The sequence below is a fragment of the Pygoscelis adeliae genome, unplaced genomic scaffold (genome assembly GCF_000699105.1).
Source record: "Pygoscelis adeliae isolate BGI_AS28 unplaced genomic scaffold, ASM69910v1 Scaffold127, whole genome shotgun sequence".
Taxonomy (NCBI): domain Eukaryota; kingdom Metazoa; phylum Chordata; class Aves; order Sphenisciformes; family Spheniscidae; genus Pygoscelis; species Pygoscelis adeliae.
In genome coordinates, this window is record NW_008825208.1 from 3,449,527 (window position 1) to 3,469,172 (window position 19,646).

General features: G+C 37.8%; 1 protein-coding gene across 1 annotated transcript in view; it reads left to right on the plus strand.

Annotated features, from left to right (window-relative positions):
- LOC103921084 (RNA exonuclease 1 homolog) overlaps positions 1-19,208 on the plus strand; it is a 27,706-nt gene extending 8,498 nt beyond the window's left edge. The window contains exons 2-14 of the mRNA XM_009328993.1: positions 3,188-4,182; positions 4,729-4,821; positions 8,593-8,727; positions 10,107-10,203; positions 10,452-10,514; positions 11,008-11,154; positions 11,564-11,677; positions 12,282-12,355; positions 12,635-12,745; positions 13,045-13,160; positions 14,020-14,158; positions 15,445-15,565; positions 19,117-19,208. Coding sequence (XP_009327268.1) covers positions 3,188-4,182; positions 4,729-4,821; positions 8,593-8,727; positions 10,107-10,203; positions 10,452-10,514; positions 11,008-11,154; positions 11,564-11,677; positions 12,282-12,355; positions 12,635-12,745; positions 13,045-13,160; positions 14,020-14,158; positions 15,445-15,565; positions 19,117-19,208 — 2,297 coding nt within the window. The remainder of the gene's footprint in view (positions 1-3,187; positions 4,183-4,728; positions 4,822-8,592; positions 8,728-10,106; positions 10,204-10,451; positions 10,515-11,007; positions 11,155-11,563; positions 11,678-12,281; positions 12,356-12,634; positions 12,746-13,044; positions 13,161-14,019; positions 14,159-15,444; positions 15,566-19,116) is intronic.
- Positions 19,209-19,646: the final 438 nt, after the last annotated feature.

A 19,646-nucleotide genomic window follows, 5' to 3' on the forward strand; every position in this document is an offset into this window, starting at 1 on the left:
GGCGGTGGCGGTGTGCTGGCAGGCGCTGAGGTGTGGGCATGGGCATGGCTTCGTTCCTGCCGTTTGAGAATGGTAATTAAATAAAGAGCTGTAGTGCCGCACGAGAGAGCTGAAGAGTGAAATGACACGGTAGGAGGTCTTCACGGTCCTGGTCTGTCTCTGGTCTTAGGAGAAAAAAAAAATATTAAACACCCCTACCTTGGCAAACAGCAGTGACGATACTAGGATTATAATGTCAGCTAGTGTTTGTGCCTGGGGTTAGGCTTCAGGAAGCTGGACTCGGGAGGATTGCTTAAACCGCTGTGTGGTAGCGTAATAGAAACTGAGGGCTTCTCGCTTTCTTGGTGGGAGGATAATGCCTTTCCTTTGTGGTGCGTGACCTTTAGCCCTTGTAATGAAGAGCAGAAGTTATAATATGAATTGCTTTTAATCTTTGTAAGGCACTTGCTTTCCTTCCAGGATTAGCAGTCTGCAAAGAGCCTGCTTGCACATCAGTGAATAACTGGCATTTTCTACTGAAACTTTAGTATGTCTCTCCCATGGTGCTCCACTTTCTTCTTAAGTGTAATGAGTAGTAAGATTTGTAACTAGCTTTTTTGATGTTTGTTGTGTTCCTCTTACAACTGAGTGTTTTCAGACAACTGTAAGCTAGATCTCATTAGCAGAAATAGTAGTGCATTCAAACTGTTGTCAATAAAGCCAAACGGGTGTGAGAGGCGAGGGGTAGAGCACTAAAACGACTTTAAAATGGGAACTACAAAACTTATCAATATTAACAGCCTATGTTAATGAAAAAAGCAACCTGCTTCCAAACTGGACTTGAAAAGCTTATAATTAAAAACAAGTAGCTGCTTTCTGATTACCTTGAGCTTGGGTTGGTCTCTTCCATGTCATTTACTATGGGTTACATTGGTAATTTTAAGAGTTGCTTGATAAGTATGTAATCCAGGGAACCATCAAAGTGTCTCTCACTCTGTCATGTCTGTGTTTTTTAAGCAGATGCTGCTGATTTTCTGCCTTCACAGCTCAGGAGTGCCAAAACTTCAGTCACAGTACAGGTTCTCACGCTGTATGTAGTCTCTTTCTGTGCAGCAGGAGCTTTCATTTCCGCAATAAGTACCTGGGTTTTAACAGTTACCTGTAAATGGTAATGTTTTATTTCTTTCTCAAAGACTTCTGTGCTTGAGCATAAAGAACTGCAGCCTGGAAAAAGTACTGGGACAATTTGATGGTTGCTAAGATCTGTGGCAGTTGGGAGGGGGGGGAACAAAAAACCCAACAAACCAGCATGGAGTCATTCCCTTCCTGACTGCCACTTGCTGATTTTGCAGGTAGCTAGCTGTGCAGCATGATGTGTCTTGTTGAAGGCTGAGTCCATAGGTGTTTCCTTTCAAAGTGACCAACATCCATCATTAAATGGCTTCATGGCTTCTGCAATTTCTAGCAAGCTTGAAGCTTGAACCCTGAAGGTTCGCTCAGGCTCTAGTTAGTCAAAGAATAATCCTATAACCTAGATTACTACATAGTCTAAATGGTATCTCACCTGTATAAAAGGTGGGGAAACATTACCTCTCTCAGATTATTAGTATTTCTGATAAGAACAGTTACCAGCTCATAGTGGCTCAGAGTATTTCTTTGACGTAGAGAGCTGTACTGGTTTTGGCTGGGATGGAGTCAGTTTTCTTTGTAGCTCTGTATGGTGCTAAGTTTTGGGTTTCTGATCAAAACAATGTTGATAATGTACCTATGTTTTAGTTATTGCTGAAGAGTGTTTGCACAGCCTCAAGGGCTTCTCTCTTTCTCGTGCTGCCCTGCCAGTGAGTAGTCTGGGGGTGGGCAAGAAATTGGGAAGGGACACAGCTAGGGCAGCTGACCCAGGCTAACCAAAGGGATACTCCAAACCGTATGATGTTGTGCTTGGCAATAAAAGCTGGGGAAAGAAGGAAGAAGGGAAGACAATTTGAAGTAATAGTTAGGCACGATGAAGCCCTGCTTTCCTGGAAGTGGGTAAACATCTGCCTGCTGATGGGAAGTAGTGCATTAATTCCTTATTTTGCTTTGCTCGGGTGCACAGCTTTGCTTTACCTATTAAACTGTATTTATCTCAACCCATGAGTTTTCTTGCTTTTACTTCTGATTCTCTCCTCTGTCCCACCAGTGGGGAGTGAGGGAGCGGCTGCATGGGGCTCAATTGCCAGACAGGGTAAACCCACAACAGCAGGGTAGTGAGGCTTTGTGGTACCGCCCTGTTTTGGTGTATCGTTATTGTGGTAATGCCAAAATTACTTATTTTTGAGTAACCTGGAAAGGATCCCATTCACTAACAAAATGTGACTTTCTAGTAATTCCCTGAAATGTTTTGTAATTTCTGATACAATCACTGTTGAAATCAAATGGTGACACGTTTTAAAATGGCAATGTAAGTAGCATTGTTGTTAAAATACACGATTGATGCTAACGGATCTCTTGCATGACAGGGTCTGTATACAATTAATAAAATTTTGGGAGGGTAATAACCACTACATTTTGTGATTTGCCAGAATATCCATGTGAGGATGGAGATAGTGCCTTGAGAAAGTGTCAGGCTGAGTTTTGGTAAGCAGTCTACACCCTGTAAAAGCTAAAAAGATAATGGTTAATTCCTTAAATCTGCAGTTGGAACATTCAGCTTTCAAGGCTGTTTAAAGTTTGTGCACAATTATAAATATGCTTGGCTTGAAATGTTACTGGGTATTTGGGACAATGAGACTTGTAGTCTTGTGCGTAATTAATAAAATAGATTATTTCTTTTTCCTCAGCTAAAATCTGTAGGTTGCATTTTAGGATTACTTAAATTAAGGTCATAGCTGTCTTTCCTCAAAGAGAGGCAGATGATTTACAAAAACCCGAAAGAGTTAAAATAGCAGTACATTCAATCAAGAATGAAATCAAGGAACAGAAGGAACCCTCACAGTACAGTCTTCCCAATTAAATGATTATAAACACTTTAACCCTTGAAAATGATCTTAAGGCAAAATACTTTCTCCTAAGGAAACCATTGTAGTGCATTTTTTAGCACATGTCATGTGGTTTCAGTTTCCTGGTATACAAACAATGGCTGTTGTTTTTTAATTAGAAAACTACGTTGTTGATTATAGTTGTCCAGCAACTGTTCTTGAATATAATTTTCTATAAAATTATTTTGCAGGTCTCTCTATCTCTTCTGTAGCAAATGAGGATGCAAATGCTAAGCAGCAGTGTAAGCCAACAGAAGTATCTCCATGTGAAAATCAGGATGGGAATTCAAAGATGTCACCATTTAGAAGTAGATGTGTATTCACAAAGAGGTTGAGAAACTCTTCCCCAGTGAAACTTGAAATAAACCTTCAAGAATCTGATGATGAATGTGATCTTGTCATTGATGTGCCACCACAAGCTGTTAGTAAAAAACCAAGAATAAGTAGGAACTGTACAAACAGGAACAGGGACAAAGAACTGGCTGCTGTAATATGTGCAGAAAAATTACATGCTAATCCTATAGCAGACATTCTTGGGTGTCCAGAAGAAAAATCAGAGAAAATGATCGCTTTGCAGGAGAATGGCAAAAGTTTAAATAAATCTGAAAAACTAGATAATGTTTCTCCAAAAGCAAATGAGACTTATTTGCCTGATGTAAACACTGATATATTGAAGCTTTTGGAGGAAAGAGACGCCCTTGCTTATGCTGAGGAGAAATGTATACCTTCAGCTGTTTCTATTGAGGCAGACATGCAGAAGGGAATTTTGAAGCAAGGGAATGCAGAAACCAATATAGCGCTTGAAGCATTTGTTCAGGAGCATACTACCAATGAACACTGTGTGAGCAGCAGAAGAGTAACACAATCTGTCTTGTCTACTGGTCACTCATCAAAAAATGAAACCACAATTGAAAGACATTACAAGGAAATAATTACAAATATAGATGAAAGCCAGAGCATAGAAGAAAATGGGGGTAATGATAGCCCAGAAGATACATACCCATATCCAACTTATTACTTAAACAAGAAAGAAAGTGATGTAACTCTAGTGAGTTCATCTGCTGAGGAAGCAGAACCCAGTGGGGAGGACACAGAGCTCTCTGAATCAGATGATCCTTTAGAGGAGTGTCGGAGAATTTTTTATGAGTTTGAAAGAGAAGTACAAAAGAAGAACAGTGAAAAGCAGGTATTTTGTTTCCCTTTCAGTGCTTGGGGTTTTTCTCTGAGCAGATGCGGATGGGATGTGATATATAGTCAAATTCAAATACTCTTTCCAAAGTGTGTGTTAGTAAAGGTTAAATATTTGAGCCTTCAATGCTAGTAGACAAAGTCATAAGGAACACTTATGACTCTCTAGTTTAGTTTGACAATGGGCGATCTGTATGTTTCCTGAAGTAGAAAATTGCTCTGAATAGATCCCTGCCTTGGGGTAGCCATTTTTACTTTTACTGTAATAAGCAAAGTTTTAGAGGCAGTTGTGTATTCAGTAGTCTCCTGTTCTTCTTATAAACAGATGTAGGAACTTTGAGTACCACTGCCTCAGCTTCAAAGCACTGCGAATTAACTGTTCTGAATGTAAAATAACTGTCTAATACTGATGGAATTGTAATTTTCCTGGTGAGTTTTTTGACTGAATATCCTGAAACATTGGAGTGAATGGGTTCTGAGGATATTACTGAAGTCTAGAGCTTCATAACAGTTCGTCTAAACAGTCTGTTCTTGTTTTTAATAGGCCCATGGAGGAAATGCAGATCTCGATTTATTAGAAACCAAAGTAAATGTTCCTGGACAAAAGAGAAGAATTGCACACACGGCAAAATTTGATGTGAGTTATAATCTTATAATAAACGGGAGGTCAACATAGCTTTACTTCATATCTGTAGACTCATGTTGAACTTCAGGTTGGCTGAGTGTTGTAATCTAATTGTAAAAATATTTTGAAATTAATTAGAACAAATGTCTCATCAGCTCTTCTGTTAAAAGTTGTAGCAAATTTCGTAGTACTTAAAGTTGGTTCCTGTCACAGGTGAAGTAAGCTGCTGCTCAGGGCAGCTGAGGCTAATAAGTATTGAAAAGTCAGTTTGGAGTGGAGGCTTGTACCATGAGAATACAGATACAGCACTTGGAAACCCGAAGTGGCTGTTGCTTTCTCTACTTTTACAGTATTTTAGGTGGCAATGTTAATAGCAGGCATAATTCTTTAAGCCCCCTCCACCACCCCTGAGCTCTTTCAGCTTGGCTTTTTCCTTCCAGGGACAGCATGCAGAGCTCTGAATCTGATAGCAAAGTTCAATTTTAAGAAGCAGTGTGTTAACTTTAACACCGTCTTGGTGTGATTTGGAACTGCTTGAATGTTAACTTTGGTTTTGTGTATGTGCATATCAGGTACATAACAAAAATGAAATGGTACCTTTCAAAGCATCTCCTTGGCAGCAGGGTCATGATGCAGGAATTCAGCAGGCACAGTGGGTGGCAGTGGAGTTTGAAGCTGCAGTTAAAAAGGGACAAGATTTTATTGCTACAACTTCTGAACAGAAGAAAACTATGTCTGGATTGTCAGCTACTCAGTTTCAAAGCCATGGACCACTGGGTATGACAGCTTGATCTGTAGGTTTGACAAACTAAACTTCGTTTAACTTCAGTTAGGCGTTGCTTGAATGTGTTCATTTTGTTGTGGTGAATATTAGCTGTGAGTTGAATGATGGTGAGCACTTAGCTTGTGCTAAGATAGATGCCCTATCCAACTACAAGGTTATATCTGAAGTTTTGGTAGCTGTAGTGGAAAGGGGACAAGTACTTTGTGCTAAGTTCTTTGAAAGTGTAAAATTTTGACCAAAATCCTGAAAAACATTTGTTTTGTTGAAAGTCTTTTGATACACAAACTGAAAGAATAAAAAAAGAAATCTGGTGAGTTTCTGTTTAGTACTGATATCAACTGTTAGGTTTCTAGTCTGAAGCATTCAGACCTTCTGAAACGATTTGTTAAATCTTGTGATTTGAAAATCGTATGTTCTTCTCCCTTTGAATTCTCCTTCATATGTGAAAAATCCTGGAGCAGAAGTTATTTTCAGCATTTGATACTAGTTAAACAGTTTCCCCTCCAATTCTTCTGCTGTACTTTAAATATTTGCTTATAAAGTAGCAATTAAATTAGTAAAATACTGCTTTGTAGTATCATTCATGTGTCTTTATTACACATGCTGTAAAACATCTTCACATGAAATTGAGTCATTCTGCTGCTGTGTGCATTCTTTCTGAATAACAGTAAAATGGATTAGTGTATCTCATGGTGTACAAACGTGTCTTGCTGTATAATAGGTGCTGATGCAAGTGAAGTTAAGCAGGATGACTGCAAGTCAAATGCTGATATCTTGGCTCCAGAATCTCATGACAAATTTTTATTTCTGAGATCTGTAGCTTTTCTGACTTTAAAAGGCAAAGCAATACTTCAAGGCATTTACTGATTGCATTGCAAGATGAGGTTAGAATGGTGGTTTTCATGGTTTGGTTTTTTTTTTCCTTGCTATCATGCTTTTTTTGCAGGGGAGGGCAAAGGGACAGGGAAGGCAGGCAAGTAGGTGTTTAAAAATCATAGTCATTACAACTTGCAAATAGCTTTTAACTTGATTTGTGTAGCTGCTTTACTCTAATGTCTTCAAACAGATAAATGATCTCAAAAATACTGGAGAACACTTTGCATAAAATCTCTTGGCAGAAGTGAAGCCTTAATGTGTTTCCCGACGTTCCAGGTTTACTTCCGTGTATTAGTTTACTTCTACCTTGCTTTAACAAAGGAGCTGTGAAATATCTGTGTTCCAGATTAATGTAATTTAAAAGCTTAACGTTAGAGTTTAGATTCAGTCTGTATCTTCTGTGTGTTTCAGTCTCTTTAAATTTGCTTGAAGTTCAGCCCATTGAAACCAGCAGTGGTCAACTGCATATACTACTGGAAGGAAATGTTGCAGCAGCAATGCCCTGTGGACTCTGTGTTAGTTCATTCAAAAGGACTACTCTTGTGCCATGCAAGGTACTGTAGAGTTACTGCTGCAGAACTTGGATATATGAATGGGAACAGAAGTGGAAAAACTTCAATTAATTTCAAACAGTATTTTGTAATGTAGACCCAGTAATGTGATATACCAGTATAGCTTTTTAAAAAAATTACTTTGTTTCCTGTGTGCTTTAATCAAGTTGCTATGCAAGTTGTATTTTCATTTTCCTTGGTTGTACTAGCCAGCACTACGCAAACATTAACAATTTATATATTTAATTGCTTATCAAAGTGGTTGTGATGGGAGAATTAAGTACTAGCTTGTTTTCAGTCAAGTCATGCTTGCGTGTTGGTTATTTTCCCTTAAAACTCCCTGCCATGTATAGTGGCAGATGATATCTGATGAAAGGCTTTATTTGGCTTCAAGAGAGGTACCCTTATAAATTAAAGGGCTTTCAAGAAACTTGTCAAAAAGTTAATGCAGGCATATTTTGGTTTGTTAGTGCCAACTTTAGTTTGTAATTTTGAGTGGCAGAGTATTGTAAGGTTCTCTTCTCAGAAAAATTACTCTAACCCTGCTTTTCTTTTTTTAAAGCAGAGGTCACTGAAGATTCCTGGGGTTAGATAAATTACAAGATCAGAGTTTTGCTTTCTAATTAAAAATGTCAATTGCTATCGCTTCAGTTAGTTCGGCTACTGACATTTTTCTAGGATATTAAGTACTGATTACTTCGTGCTTCATATCTCCAGTATGTACCTTCTTGTTTCCTGAATAGAATACTGCAAGCCCCAATAATGGTGAGACTAGGCTGTGACAATGATACACATTGCCTTTGTTCCCTTTATGCAAGAATTACCTTCTCCTCGGTAGTAGCACATACATTTAAATGCTGCTTTTAAGGAATCTTCCTTAGCGAGTGAATGTGGTATAGACATACTACTCCTTGTTCGATACACACAATGCATCTTTGTAACTGTTTGCATCTTTTTGGGTGTGAGGGTACCATGGTTAACCTAACTTACTGCTAGATTTTTGAATGTGATGATTTTAACTTATGTGCTTAATGTTAAAATAAGCATATTGTAGAGTTTTTGCTTATCACATTCCATTGTCTAACAAAGGCTATAGGTTCCTAAAAATAAACTCCTTTTTTTTCAGTCCAGTTCATTGGGTCCTTAGTTTACGCTCTGAGTGAAGTACTGCCTGAAATACAGGCCGAATGGAGAGCATGACTTAAATCATAACTGAACTGCTAGAGCTTGCTGACGGATTGAACTTTCTCTGAGAAAAAAGAAATTAAAAAATAGTTTTAATACCTCACGTAACTTTGAGCAGAAGACTACTTTGTTTAGTTCAAGCAGGAAAAACCTCTATAGCTACTATTTGTGATGGTTGTTTCTGGCTCCCTGTCGTGCAACTCCAGTTTTCTGAATAGCTATTCAGCAATGTTTGGGGTTGGTTGTTTTTTGGGTTTTTGGGGTTTTTTTTCCTCCCCTCCAAGGATGGGCAAAAGAATGTCTGAACTGGTTTTAGTTCTTTGGGCTATTTGTTACATATTGACCACATTGGTATGGAGTTCTTTTTTTTGTTTGTTTTTTTTTAAGGTTTCTACTCAGAAAAGGCTTTCCATTCCAGAATCAGGATCCAAAGTACCACTTGAGACAAGACAGCAATATGTTAAGTTTTTTTTTGCAGAATGCTTCAAAATTTGTAGCACAGTGGATGAAGCTATTGACAAGGTTTGTAATGTTTTATAGATCTTTACAGTTCCTCTTCTGAATCAAGTCAGTAGGTCTTACCTTGCACAATATGTTGGTGGGATTTTTTATTTGATTTTTTTTTAAGGCAAATATTTTGGACTTTTCAGTAAGCAGAAGTTAAAATGTACTCGGTCTTATACTTGCCAGTGTTGTCAGTTTCAGTTTTCTCCAAGTAAAAGCATTTGTCTTTAGCACTGCTAATTAGCTTCCAAAAAGACATGTTATTTTAGTATTAAAAAGGAAAAGTTTTTCTTTTGCAAATGCAAAATAAAAATCTTCTTGTGAATACTGGAGGCTTTCTGGAATGTAATAATGACTTTGAGATATATTCAGGACAGGAGGAAAATATATCTGAAGAACAACCATAAATCTCTCCATCATTTTGAGGCTTTGATCTTGTATTTACTGTTTCCACCACACCAAGTGCTACTCAAGCTTATAGCCAACAGATCATCTGACAGGCACAAATATCCCAAGCTTAACCTAATCTAAATTTCTCGCATGCTGGAAATCAAAAGACTTCATGGAGGTGTCCTGATAAGACTCTGTATGTGTATTTAGTTATACATTGAATGAAAGCTTATAAAACATCAGATATTACTACTACGTCATTTACAGTGTCTTCTCTATATTGTGCAGCATACCTTGGTATGCCTGACTCTTCATTCTCACTAAGTAATATTTCTTTAGCTTCCTCCTGTGTTATTTCTCAGCTTCATTGGTTCTCCACTTTCTCTTTTCCTCTGCTTAGAGGTTGTAACTTGTGAATTGTACTTGCTGTAGTGATTGTTAGAAGGCACTGTTTATGCCTGAAATGAGCTTCTCTTGTTGACTATGCAGATAGTGTAAACAGTGAAATAAAACCTGGGAAGAAGCATTTTTCTTCCCCCAGAAGATGAATGAACATACTCCTTATTTAGAGCGTGCTTCTTCATAGTTAAAAGGTGCTGGACCTTCCTTTCACTTCTGTTTCTTATGACTTTACAGAAAGAAAATTAAGGAAACATTTCTTGACCTAAAAAAGTAATAATGCCTCCTTTGAAGCAGGATCAGAAGAAGCTGTCTGTAGCCACAGGAATGGTTACCCTAAGAATGTTCAAATTCCCACAAGGGTTAGATTTAAATTCTGAGTTGGGGCACTGATTTCCCCCACACTTTTCTTTGCTTCATAAGTACTGAATTTGTCTTTCTAGGTGTCTCATCCATCTGACTTTGGGTCTCCTGTTGCGCTTCAGATTTAGGAGACTACTTGCATGTGTATCTACTTCTAGGTTCAGAATCTCAGATTCTAAGTAGTAGTGCTTTCTGTAGAACATACAGTACTCCAATAACACTCAGTCTCTTTTTTTTAAATACAGGCCCGGATAGAAGAGCAATCTGTTTATGATCGCTGTGGCAGTAAAAAAATGTACCTGAATTGTGCTGTGAAGACTCTCAAAAAGCTGAGAGATCATGGTAGTTTTGCCTTCAATGAAGATTTTTTTTTAAATGTGTTGTAAGTGTAGAAATGAGAACAGCAGAGAAATGTGTTAAAAGGATTATTTAGTTTAAGTTTACTAAAGATTTTCCTGCATATTTAAATCGTGTTGTAGAAATATAACACTGAAATAAATAGGTGATTTCATTTATAAATATTTGCTTAGGATATTAACAGGAAATATGAAATTGAAAGAAATGATAAAAATATGTTTTCCCGCATTCAGGGCGACTTAGTAACAGCAGATCTTCTAGTGGCACTGGTTCCATAAAGTCAGAGGAAGAGAAAGGTAAAGAAAGGGGAAGGGAAATGTCAGTTCTCCACTTTAGCCTATAAATGGGCTTATTTCAGCACAAAAATGTTGCTCTGTTTTTAGTCAAGCTTTATCTATTAGCCACTGCAAGGATTTCCAACACAATTCCCTATTTATATCTGAAGGCTCATTCTCAGGGAAAAAATGTTGAACTTTTGATTGAAAAGAGCATGTTCTTAGGTATTGCATGCCTAGCCTTTCTGGGATAGCTAGTGAATTAACATCCCTATTGTTTAGTGTCTTTGTTTTGAATAATTCTTCACCTCTAATTACTTCTAATGGCTCTGAGGTACAAGCATATAATTTTTGCATGTAAACTATAGTGCATATCTTGTAATTTCAGTTTTGTTTTATTTTGGAAGTAGTAGGATATTTAAGTGCTACTTACATTTGTTCAAATATTGCTTAAGCTTTGGGTGTGTTTACTTTTAGGATTTTGTCTGTTTGGGTTGCGGTGTTTTTTTTTTAGTATTTACAGGTCGTGCTCTATATGAACTTTTAAAAGATTATCTTCTGACTGAGGAACAATTGAATGAAAATAACTTCCCTCGACCAAATCCTGAAAAAAATGGTAGTGCTATACTTACTGGGGTTGTAAAAAATGCTGGATATGATGGTAAGTGCCTACTAGACTGCAACAAAATTGTATTTCAGTCAGTGGTTCACAGGATGGTAAAATACACGGGTATAAAATTATGTGTTATGGCAGTGTTCCATATTTAGTGCCTGGTCTACAAGTGAATTCACAAGCTTTCATAACTGAACCATGAAACTTCATAGGTCTTTTTAAATTTTTGTTTCAACATAGTAATTGAAGAAGTTGCAGGTAAACTTGAATTTCCTATTGTGCTATAGAGGAACTTGGTTGGTTTTTTTATACATGGCTAATCTTGGGAGGCTGCTTATGTACTGATACTCTGCTCTCGCAGTTGCTGTTCATGTAACTTCTTTTTATACTTCAGTTCAGTATTTTTTAACTTTATGGCAAGCCAGCTAGAAAATATGCTCTGTTACCATTTTTTTAGCTTTCAAAAAAGTGTGCTGTAGGTGTGGCGAAGTATATGCTGTTACTTCTTCAGGAGAACATAGACGTAAAGAAGAATGTAACTATCATTCTGGTAGAGTACTGGAACAAAAAGGTAGGTATCCTTGGCATTCAATTTTTGTGGAAGCTGTTAAAAGTTATAACATCTCATGTCAAAACTCAACAAGATCAGAGTATATGAAACTTTTTTTGCACAAGGTTCAGCTGAGATACATTCTGCTGTACTTTTGGGAATGTGGCTAGTTAGTAAAGCCTGTTTTCTCTGAATATGCCATAACTTTAGGAAAGCTGATGTTAACAGAACTGTATGGGAAGAAGGTAGAAAAATGTTCACTGTGCAGCCTTGCACTGACTTCTAAGTGAACCTTGTCATCTTTTCTAAGAGACACCTTAAATACTCAGAAGCTACATTAAATATTTCCCTCAGGAAGAACCTTCTAGAGCATTCTACAACTTTCTCTCTCCCATTCATTGGTATTTCTGGTTTTTGATGAACACCTTGTCTCAGGAGGGAACGATGTACAGTTTGTCATACTGGCATAGGTGAGACCTGTAGGTGGGACTTGCTTCTTCCCATAGTGCAGTCTCAGGAGAAAATGGAAAAGAAATTTGAGAGGAGGAGTGAGGGTACTGATTTGTTTTTGCCATTGCTAGTTGCTGAAAAAAACTGCTCAGTTTTCAACCTTTCTTTTTGGCAGTTCCTGGTGGCATGGAAAAACGCTATAGCTGTTGTGAGAGAATAGTTGGGTCTGCTGGATGTCAGACTGCAAAGGTAGGAATAATGTTCTCAGAAGGCTTATATAATGCAGTATCTCAGTTTTGCTGTCTGTGTCCTTTTGACTTAAAGCTGGGTCATAGCTTTCTGTGAATAGTTTGGTATAAGCCTTTTAGGTTTACTTACTAGCATTTAGTAAATTACGTGGCAAATATTGACAAGAAGTATTTTTTATATATATATATGCTCCTGAGTCTGTTAGAGAAACAAGTTGTCTGGCAATTTGGGTAAGATATCTAGCAAACTTGCACTTAAATACTAATGGAAACTTTGCAGCTTCATGTTCATGATGGAAGAAGGGAGAAATTGGAAGGCTTCATGAAGACATTAATTAAATCACCGCCTTTTGATGGAAACTATGGTGTCTATGCTCTGGACTGCGAGAGGGTATGAGCAACCTAAAAAGTTTGGTTCAGTTGATAGAAAACTATATGGCTGTTTATGAAGCAATTTCCTAGCTGTAGTAGTTTGGAACTCACGTCTCCAAGAGGTCTGCAGAACTATACATGACTAGACCTTTGGTCTGACTAGTCACTCTACATGACTAGACCTTTAGTGTTGAATATGCAGTGGGCAAGATCGTTTGGATCTGAGTTGGTAGCCAGTTCTGCTTTCTGTACAACTTACATAATGTAAGGAAACATCATTGCTGTGTAAATGCTCATTAAATTTACTTTTTTCTTCAGTGTTACACAACCCATGGCTTGGAACTAACTAGAGTGACAGTGGTCGATGCTAAGCTACAGGTTGTCTATGATACGTTTGTTAAACCAGATGGTAAAGTTGTAGACTACGATATAAGGTATGCTAATTAGTCTATAGTACTTCAGGATTAGACTTAATAAATTGGCAGATAACCATATAAGAAGAAACATGCCTCTTAAATGTCTGTTTCTAGTAACATAAATCAAAGACCTTCAATCAGGAATGAGGCCTTTGTTCTTACAAGCTCAGTTAAGAAGGACTTTTCTCTTTGCCTAGTTCAATTTTTTTTTTCCACATTTGAGGACTTTTTCTTCTCTTCCTTAAAAAACAAAAAGAAGTTAAATCTCCCAGAACTTGCTAAATTCCCTAAAGGGATAGAAGCAAATGCAAATTTCATCTATAAATGTTGTCTCACGGAAAAGCAGCATAGTCATTAGCAGTGCATTGAGGCCATCAGACTGTACAGCTTAAAAAGATTTGACTGTACTTAGTGCAGATCACTTGTATTTGGTCTTCCTGTTGGGTTCATCTTTGAGACCTGGAAGACATGTTTTCAATTCCTATTAGTTTTTTTAAGTCCTGCGGCTGCTCTGAAAAGAAACACAGGTTTTGAGCCTCACTGTAAAAAAAGTTAGAGGAGAACCAACACGATGTGTTCCTACTTCAACAGCTATATTTGTTTGCTCAGAGCCCTGTCTTTGGTCCGTGCTTAAAAAACAGGCTCAGTAGCTTGTAGTGGTAGAGCTAAGTTAATATCACCTAGCTTAGTTTATCTTGCACTACCTAGTTGAAAAGGAAGAGAATGAAAAACTGCCTTATGTTGACTTCAATGTTGTGTGATTTCAAAGCTGGCTAGTGTTAACTTGAGATGCTGGGGGAATGACCGCTGTGAACCTAGTTCTTCTAGATATCTCTTAGTGTCTCTGTTAATGAAGCTCTTCTAAATCTGTCTTTAGACTCTCTGGAGCAACAGAGGATGATCTGAAGAACACCACAAAATCTCTTCGGGATGTACAGGCAATACTGCTAAGCTTGTTCAGTGCAGATACAATTTTAATTGGACACAGCTTAGAAAATGACTTATTTGCTCTCAAGGTAAAATAACCTGTTTGAAGCCAATTTTAAGAGGTGATTACTTGTCTTTACTGTGTTTTAACTGATTTCAAAAAGGAAAAAAATGTTGCTTTTCAGCAGATCAACATGTATGGAAAAAAGAATGAAATGTACTTGATGGTTAAATGATAGCTGTATTAAAGTTAATACTACATTCAGAGAAGGAAGAGATGTGTATACAAACACAGTATGGTAAAGATTCTGACATTTGGGCTTCCTACTTTGCTGTTTTGTGCTTCTAGCTATGCAACCATACATCACCACTGAATAATATTGTCTTTATTTCTGGGTTCACAGAAACCTAGAATTTTATGTTTTCTGGTCTTGCTGAACTCATGCCAGCAGATCCATAAAAGGCAGGGACAATTCAAGTAATGCTAAGGTATTGCTCCTAGAATCTCTGTAAACAATTATGCTGCCTGTCGGGTAACTACCTTAGGTGCCAGAAATGCATGGATTATGCTATTAAATATCAAAGGCAGCTATATTCCATAAGAAACATAACCATCTGTTCAGGAAGGCTCAGGGGTATCTTATCAATGTGTGTAAATACCTGAAGGGTGGGTATGAACAAGACTGAGCCAGGCTCTTTTCAGTGGTGCCCAGTGGCAGGACAAGAGGCAGTGAGCACACACTGAAACACAGGAGGCTCCCTCTGAACGTCAGGAAACACTTTTTCACTGTGACAGTGACCAAGCACTGTCACAGGTTGTCCAGAGAGGTTGTAGAGTCTCCATCCTTGGAGATGTTCAGAAGCCACCTGGACATGTTTCTGGGCAACTGGCTCTAGGTGGCCCTGCTTGAGCAGGGGGTTTGGACAAGATGAATTCCAGAGGTCCCTTCCAACCTCAACCGTTCTGTGATTATTACTAATGAAGCAGTTACAATTTAGCCTTGATAGGCTTCCCTGCTAGTGATATCTAAAGGCCAAAACAAATGAGACTTTGCAGTATGATATTGGCTATCTAAAACCAGAATTAATCATGTTCGCTATATATATACAACTAGTGGATAAACATCAATGCAGTGTACAGAAATCACTTTGAAGCACAATTTTTCCACAGTTCTTGCCCCACAGTTTGCCATTCTATAATGAATAGAGGAGCACAGGACAGATGACATAGTATTTGGGGCTCAAGGATTCGTTTGGGCATATTATTGAGAAAGGAAATGGTTTAGATGCTAGATGAGATTTCTTTAATAAATAAAGGAGGTGCAGGACTGTAACTGGATGTGTAATCATTACTGTGGCCTCTGCTCTTTTCCAGCTAATTCATGACACAGTAGTGGATACATCAATAGTGTTTCCTCATCGGCTAGGTTTGCCTCACAAAAGAGCACTTAGAAGTCTGATGGCTGACTACCTCAGGAGAATTTGTCAAGATGATGGTAAGAGCGCAGGTTCTTATTAAGCAATTGGTATATTGCATCATGAAATGGGAGACAAGAATAACCCAGAAAACTGAAAAGGTAGTAATTCTCTTGCTTTCATTTAAAACTTTGTCTTGGATACCTTTACTTCAATAGTGTAGTAAATGCAGAGGATATACCTGAAGGGGAACGTGGTTGGTGTTGTAGTTTAACCCTGGATGGCAACTAAGCATCACACAGCTGCTCACTCATTCCCCCCAGTACAGCTGGCTTGTCAAAGTGTTCACCATACAAAAGTGTTCCGGTTTCTTTCCCTTGTAGAAGGGGCATTCTTAAAATTCTGAAGGTAGTGTGGTAAGGCTAACATCTGTTTCAAGGTTCAGTTGCTTATCCAAGCTGATACAGGAGCTCTTCAGCTGGGATCTTCAGTAGTAAAATTATAGTAAATTTCTTGGCTGGCTGTTAAAGACAAATCAATAAATCTGTTCTACAGTGGGCATATAATACTTGTGAAACGTTGCATTTGACAGATATACTTTGCATTGACCATATAATTCTAAATAATTGTTTTTAATCTGATCTTAGAACAAATTAAATTGAGTGTCTAATGAACTGGCAGATTCATATTTGCTTTTATCAGTGAAGCCTTCTGGGCAACAAATAATATTCTGTTATGCTAACATATCTTCATTGCCCAGGGAATACATAAATGGTCGCACTGAGCAAAACTTGATGGACTTTGATACCCACTGGAGTAGCTGGATGCTGCATCTCGAAACTTACAATATCCTCTGACTTCCTTTGCTCTGACAGTCTGATGCACATCACTGTGGTGGGGGTAAGGGGAATGTCAAAAGTTATTTCTACAGACTTTAAGAGGGCTATCTCAGATAGCCAAGACTCTGCCTTTAGCAGACTCTTCTGCTTAAGTTTGGATTTAATAATTCTTTGTTGATCACCACTGAGCTAAAATCCAAGCTTAACCTATAGACCTAAGTAGCTGCCATTTCTAGAAAAAATGAAAAAAAAATTCTGATGCATGACTTCCACTCCCTATGTTTATATTGGTTTGTGCTGCTGCTTTGTGCTAGTTTGTGTTAGTTTTGTGTTAGTACAAGAGAAAGGTAATAAACTTCAAGTCTGGATTTGCTTTTTTTGTAAACCTAGGGATTAGTAGAATGAAATGCCCTTTGCTATCAGAAAGCAGTAGGTCTGTGGTGTTTTAACTTGCTCTGAATTTAATTGACTGTTTGCCTTTTTTTTGAGCATCTCAAACTGGAGTTTGACTAGGAGTGCATTTGAAAGGGTCTCAACTCCAGGACTTTTGGTGTCCAAGGTACAAAAGCTGCAACTGCTGAGGTAGCTTGACTTGAAGTATATCATATACTTGGTTTTGCTGAAAAATGGAAGAATACGTAACAGAGCTGGAAGACTATGGTTTCTAATAACTGAGCCTTTTCAGACTACTTAAAAAACATGTCTCATACAGCTTGTACTTTCTTGAGCAGTTAAAAATAGCAGCAGCAGAAGGGTGGAATGGCAAGGCAGAGCACTACTTCAGGGGTTGGAAAGCAAATGAGAATTGGAACTTTCTCTGACAAAAGATAGTAAGGGCGGAGGGGAAGCTCACTGGATCACCTCTGTTTTCTTATCCAAATGACAAAATAGTTTCTATTTGATTATTGGCAACTGTTCTGTTCTATTTCTTAAGGTACATTTAGGAGTGAAAAAAAATAGAACCTGCAAAGTTATTGCCAGCTGTCTTCTGATTCTGTGAATAGTAGAGATTACTAAGTAGTATAAACTTCTCTGCCACAGATAAAAGCTATGACTCTCCTCCATTAGCTTCCACAGCTCTTTATATGTCCTATCTAAATAGATATTGCAGTGATGGTTCTTATAAAATATGCTGGTGAAAGCATTCACGTAACACACTGATGTTGTTGCAGATGATTACCATGACTATGTAAATTACTGTTCACTGAGAGGGAAGTATAACCACTTCCACACTCAAGGAGATACTACACTGCTTTAAGCCAGTAGATACCTGAATTGCAACTACATGTCTGTAAATGTCTGAAGGTCTTTGCTTCTGAGTCTAGGCTGCTACATATGAAAAATTATCTCAAATCACTGCCATTTAAGTTTTATAAGAGAAAGCTAGAAGCTCATACTTTTACTGTTGAGTCAACTTTTGTTGTGATAGCACTTAAGTCCTCTGCGTCTTTGGGGAACGGAACATCTCAAATCTAAGAAAGTTATTTTTCTCCCTAGTATCAACTTAACTATATTGTTTTGTTCTCCCCTGCCCAAAGCAGTTGCGGAGTCAGTAGATATGGAATCTGTGCAGTAATGCAGTGCTATAGGGCAAAGAAGCAATACCTTTTTCTTTTTGAGCCACTAGCTTAGAAACATAGAATGGGGAGGGGATTTTGCCACCTTCAAATGGAAATGCTGACCTCTGTGCTGTCAGACTTTTCTTCAACAACTTTTTTGGTTTCTGAATAACCAGCCTCTATCCCAAACCTGTTTATCTGAGATCTTCTGTACCTTTATTAAAACTTCTATACTCAAAATGGTATCTTTGTTTAACATAACTTAAACCATACAGGATTTAGATTTCCTTTGATCAGCTCATGTAGGATTTACTGAGGGACACATATTCAAATTAGTCAATGTGACAGTTTGACACTGTGTTAAATTTCCATTTATGAAGATGATGGCTGAATATAGTAGGTCTGTTTTCCACCATTCCTAAAGTTACTGGGAGAGCCCCAACATGCAGCTTTTGCTTTCAGTAAGGAGTGCTCAGACCATTCAGTAGTTAACTACTACCATTAACCTGGCAGCCAGCTTTTTCTTGTGTTGACTCAGTGTTAGGAGGGGTATTCTGATGCCTGTGTTAAGTGCCAACTAATGAGAGGATTGCATGCCTTTCTTGTTTGGATGACTACCACTATTTTCCAGCCAGAATGCATTAAAACCTTTCTACTGTACTTCTTGTAGTTGTGGGAATAGTATAAAACAGGTGTAAACTTGTAAGTTGTTGACTTTTTAAGCTTTGACTAAACACTTAATAGACGTGTATAACTGTATATAATTTAAATCCTTTAACTCCATTCTGTTCAGATTTTGTGGAGCATTTCCATAGATCAGGACAAGTAGATTGTCCTTAATTAACCAAGGTAGAAATTTACCATCTAGTTGCAAAATCAACTTGTCATCTGTTGCTCTTTCAAGTTCTGATTTGAAGGCACATGACTTGGAGAGGCTGGTTTTCCAAAGACAGTTGTGTTGGATACTCTAGGTTACTAATCCAGGCTCCACTGGGTATTGAAGCTGGAGGATGTGGTGGGAAGCTGAATATTGCCAGACAATACTGGACTGCTAGAAGCATGTGGTTATTACCTTGAATCCTGGTAGCAAGAAGTTGCACCAAAAACTGTCTGAATACCAAGTATTGTCTTAATGTTCTTGACGGTTGTTCAGCTTAATAAACAAAGCTACCATTCTTTTATAAAGAAATACATAATCTAACACTTCTAAATTTTTTTTTTGTTCTCCTCTAGTTGGTGGTCATAATTCCAGGGAAGATGCAATTGCTTGTATGGAACTAATCCTTTGGAAGGTCAAGGAGGACAATAAAAGGAGAAAATGGTGATTGTTATGGCTTTGGAGGAACAAGATGGGGGGGAAAAAATCAACCTCAGTTTGGCTCACTGCTCTGTAACACTTCAGTTATTTTTCTAATGTAAAAAAGAGGACAATGGGAAAATCTAATGGGAAAACTTGAGTGTATCTACTTCTGAAGCTTAAGGTGTACGGGAAGGAGAAAACACAAATGCACAAAATACATACAAGTAAGATGCACAGAATAAATTCTTGTGTTAAACAGCAAGCCCATGTGTTTTTTCTGTTAACAGTATTATTTCTATAATCATCCTTACTACTCTTGTAGCTGAAAACTATAATTTGCGGTAAGTGAAAGTACTGATTGTTTAAAGTTCTGAATATAACTTTTGATTTCACCTTGTTCAGGCTCTGTGAAATAAAACTTTAAGTATCTGCTGCGTGATTAAAGTTTAAGATTATTGCTTTC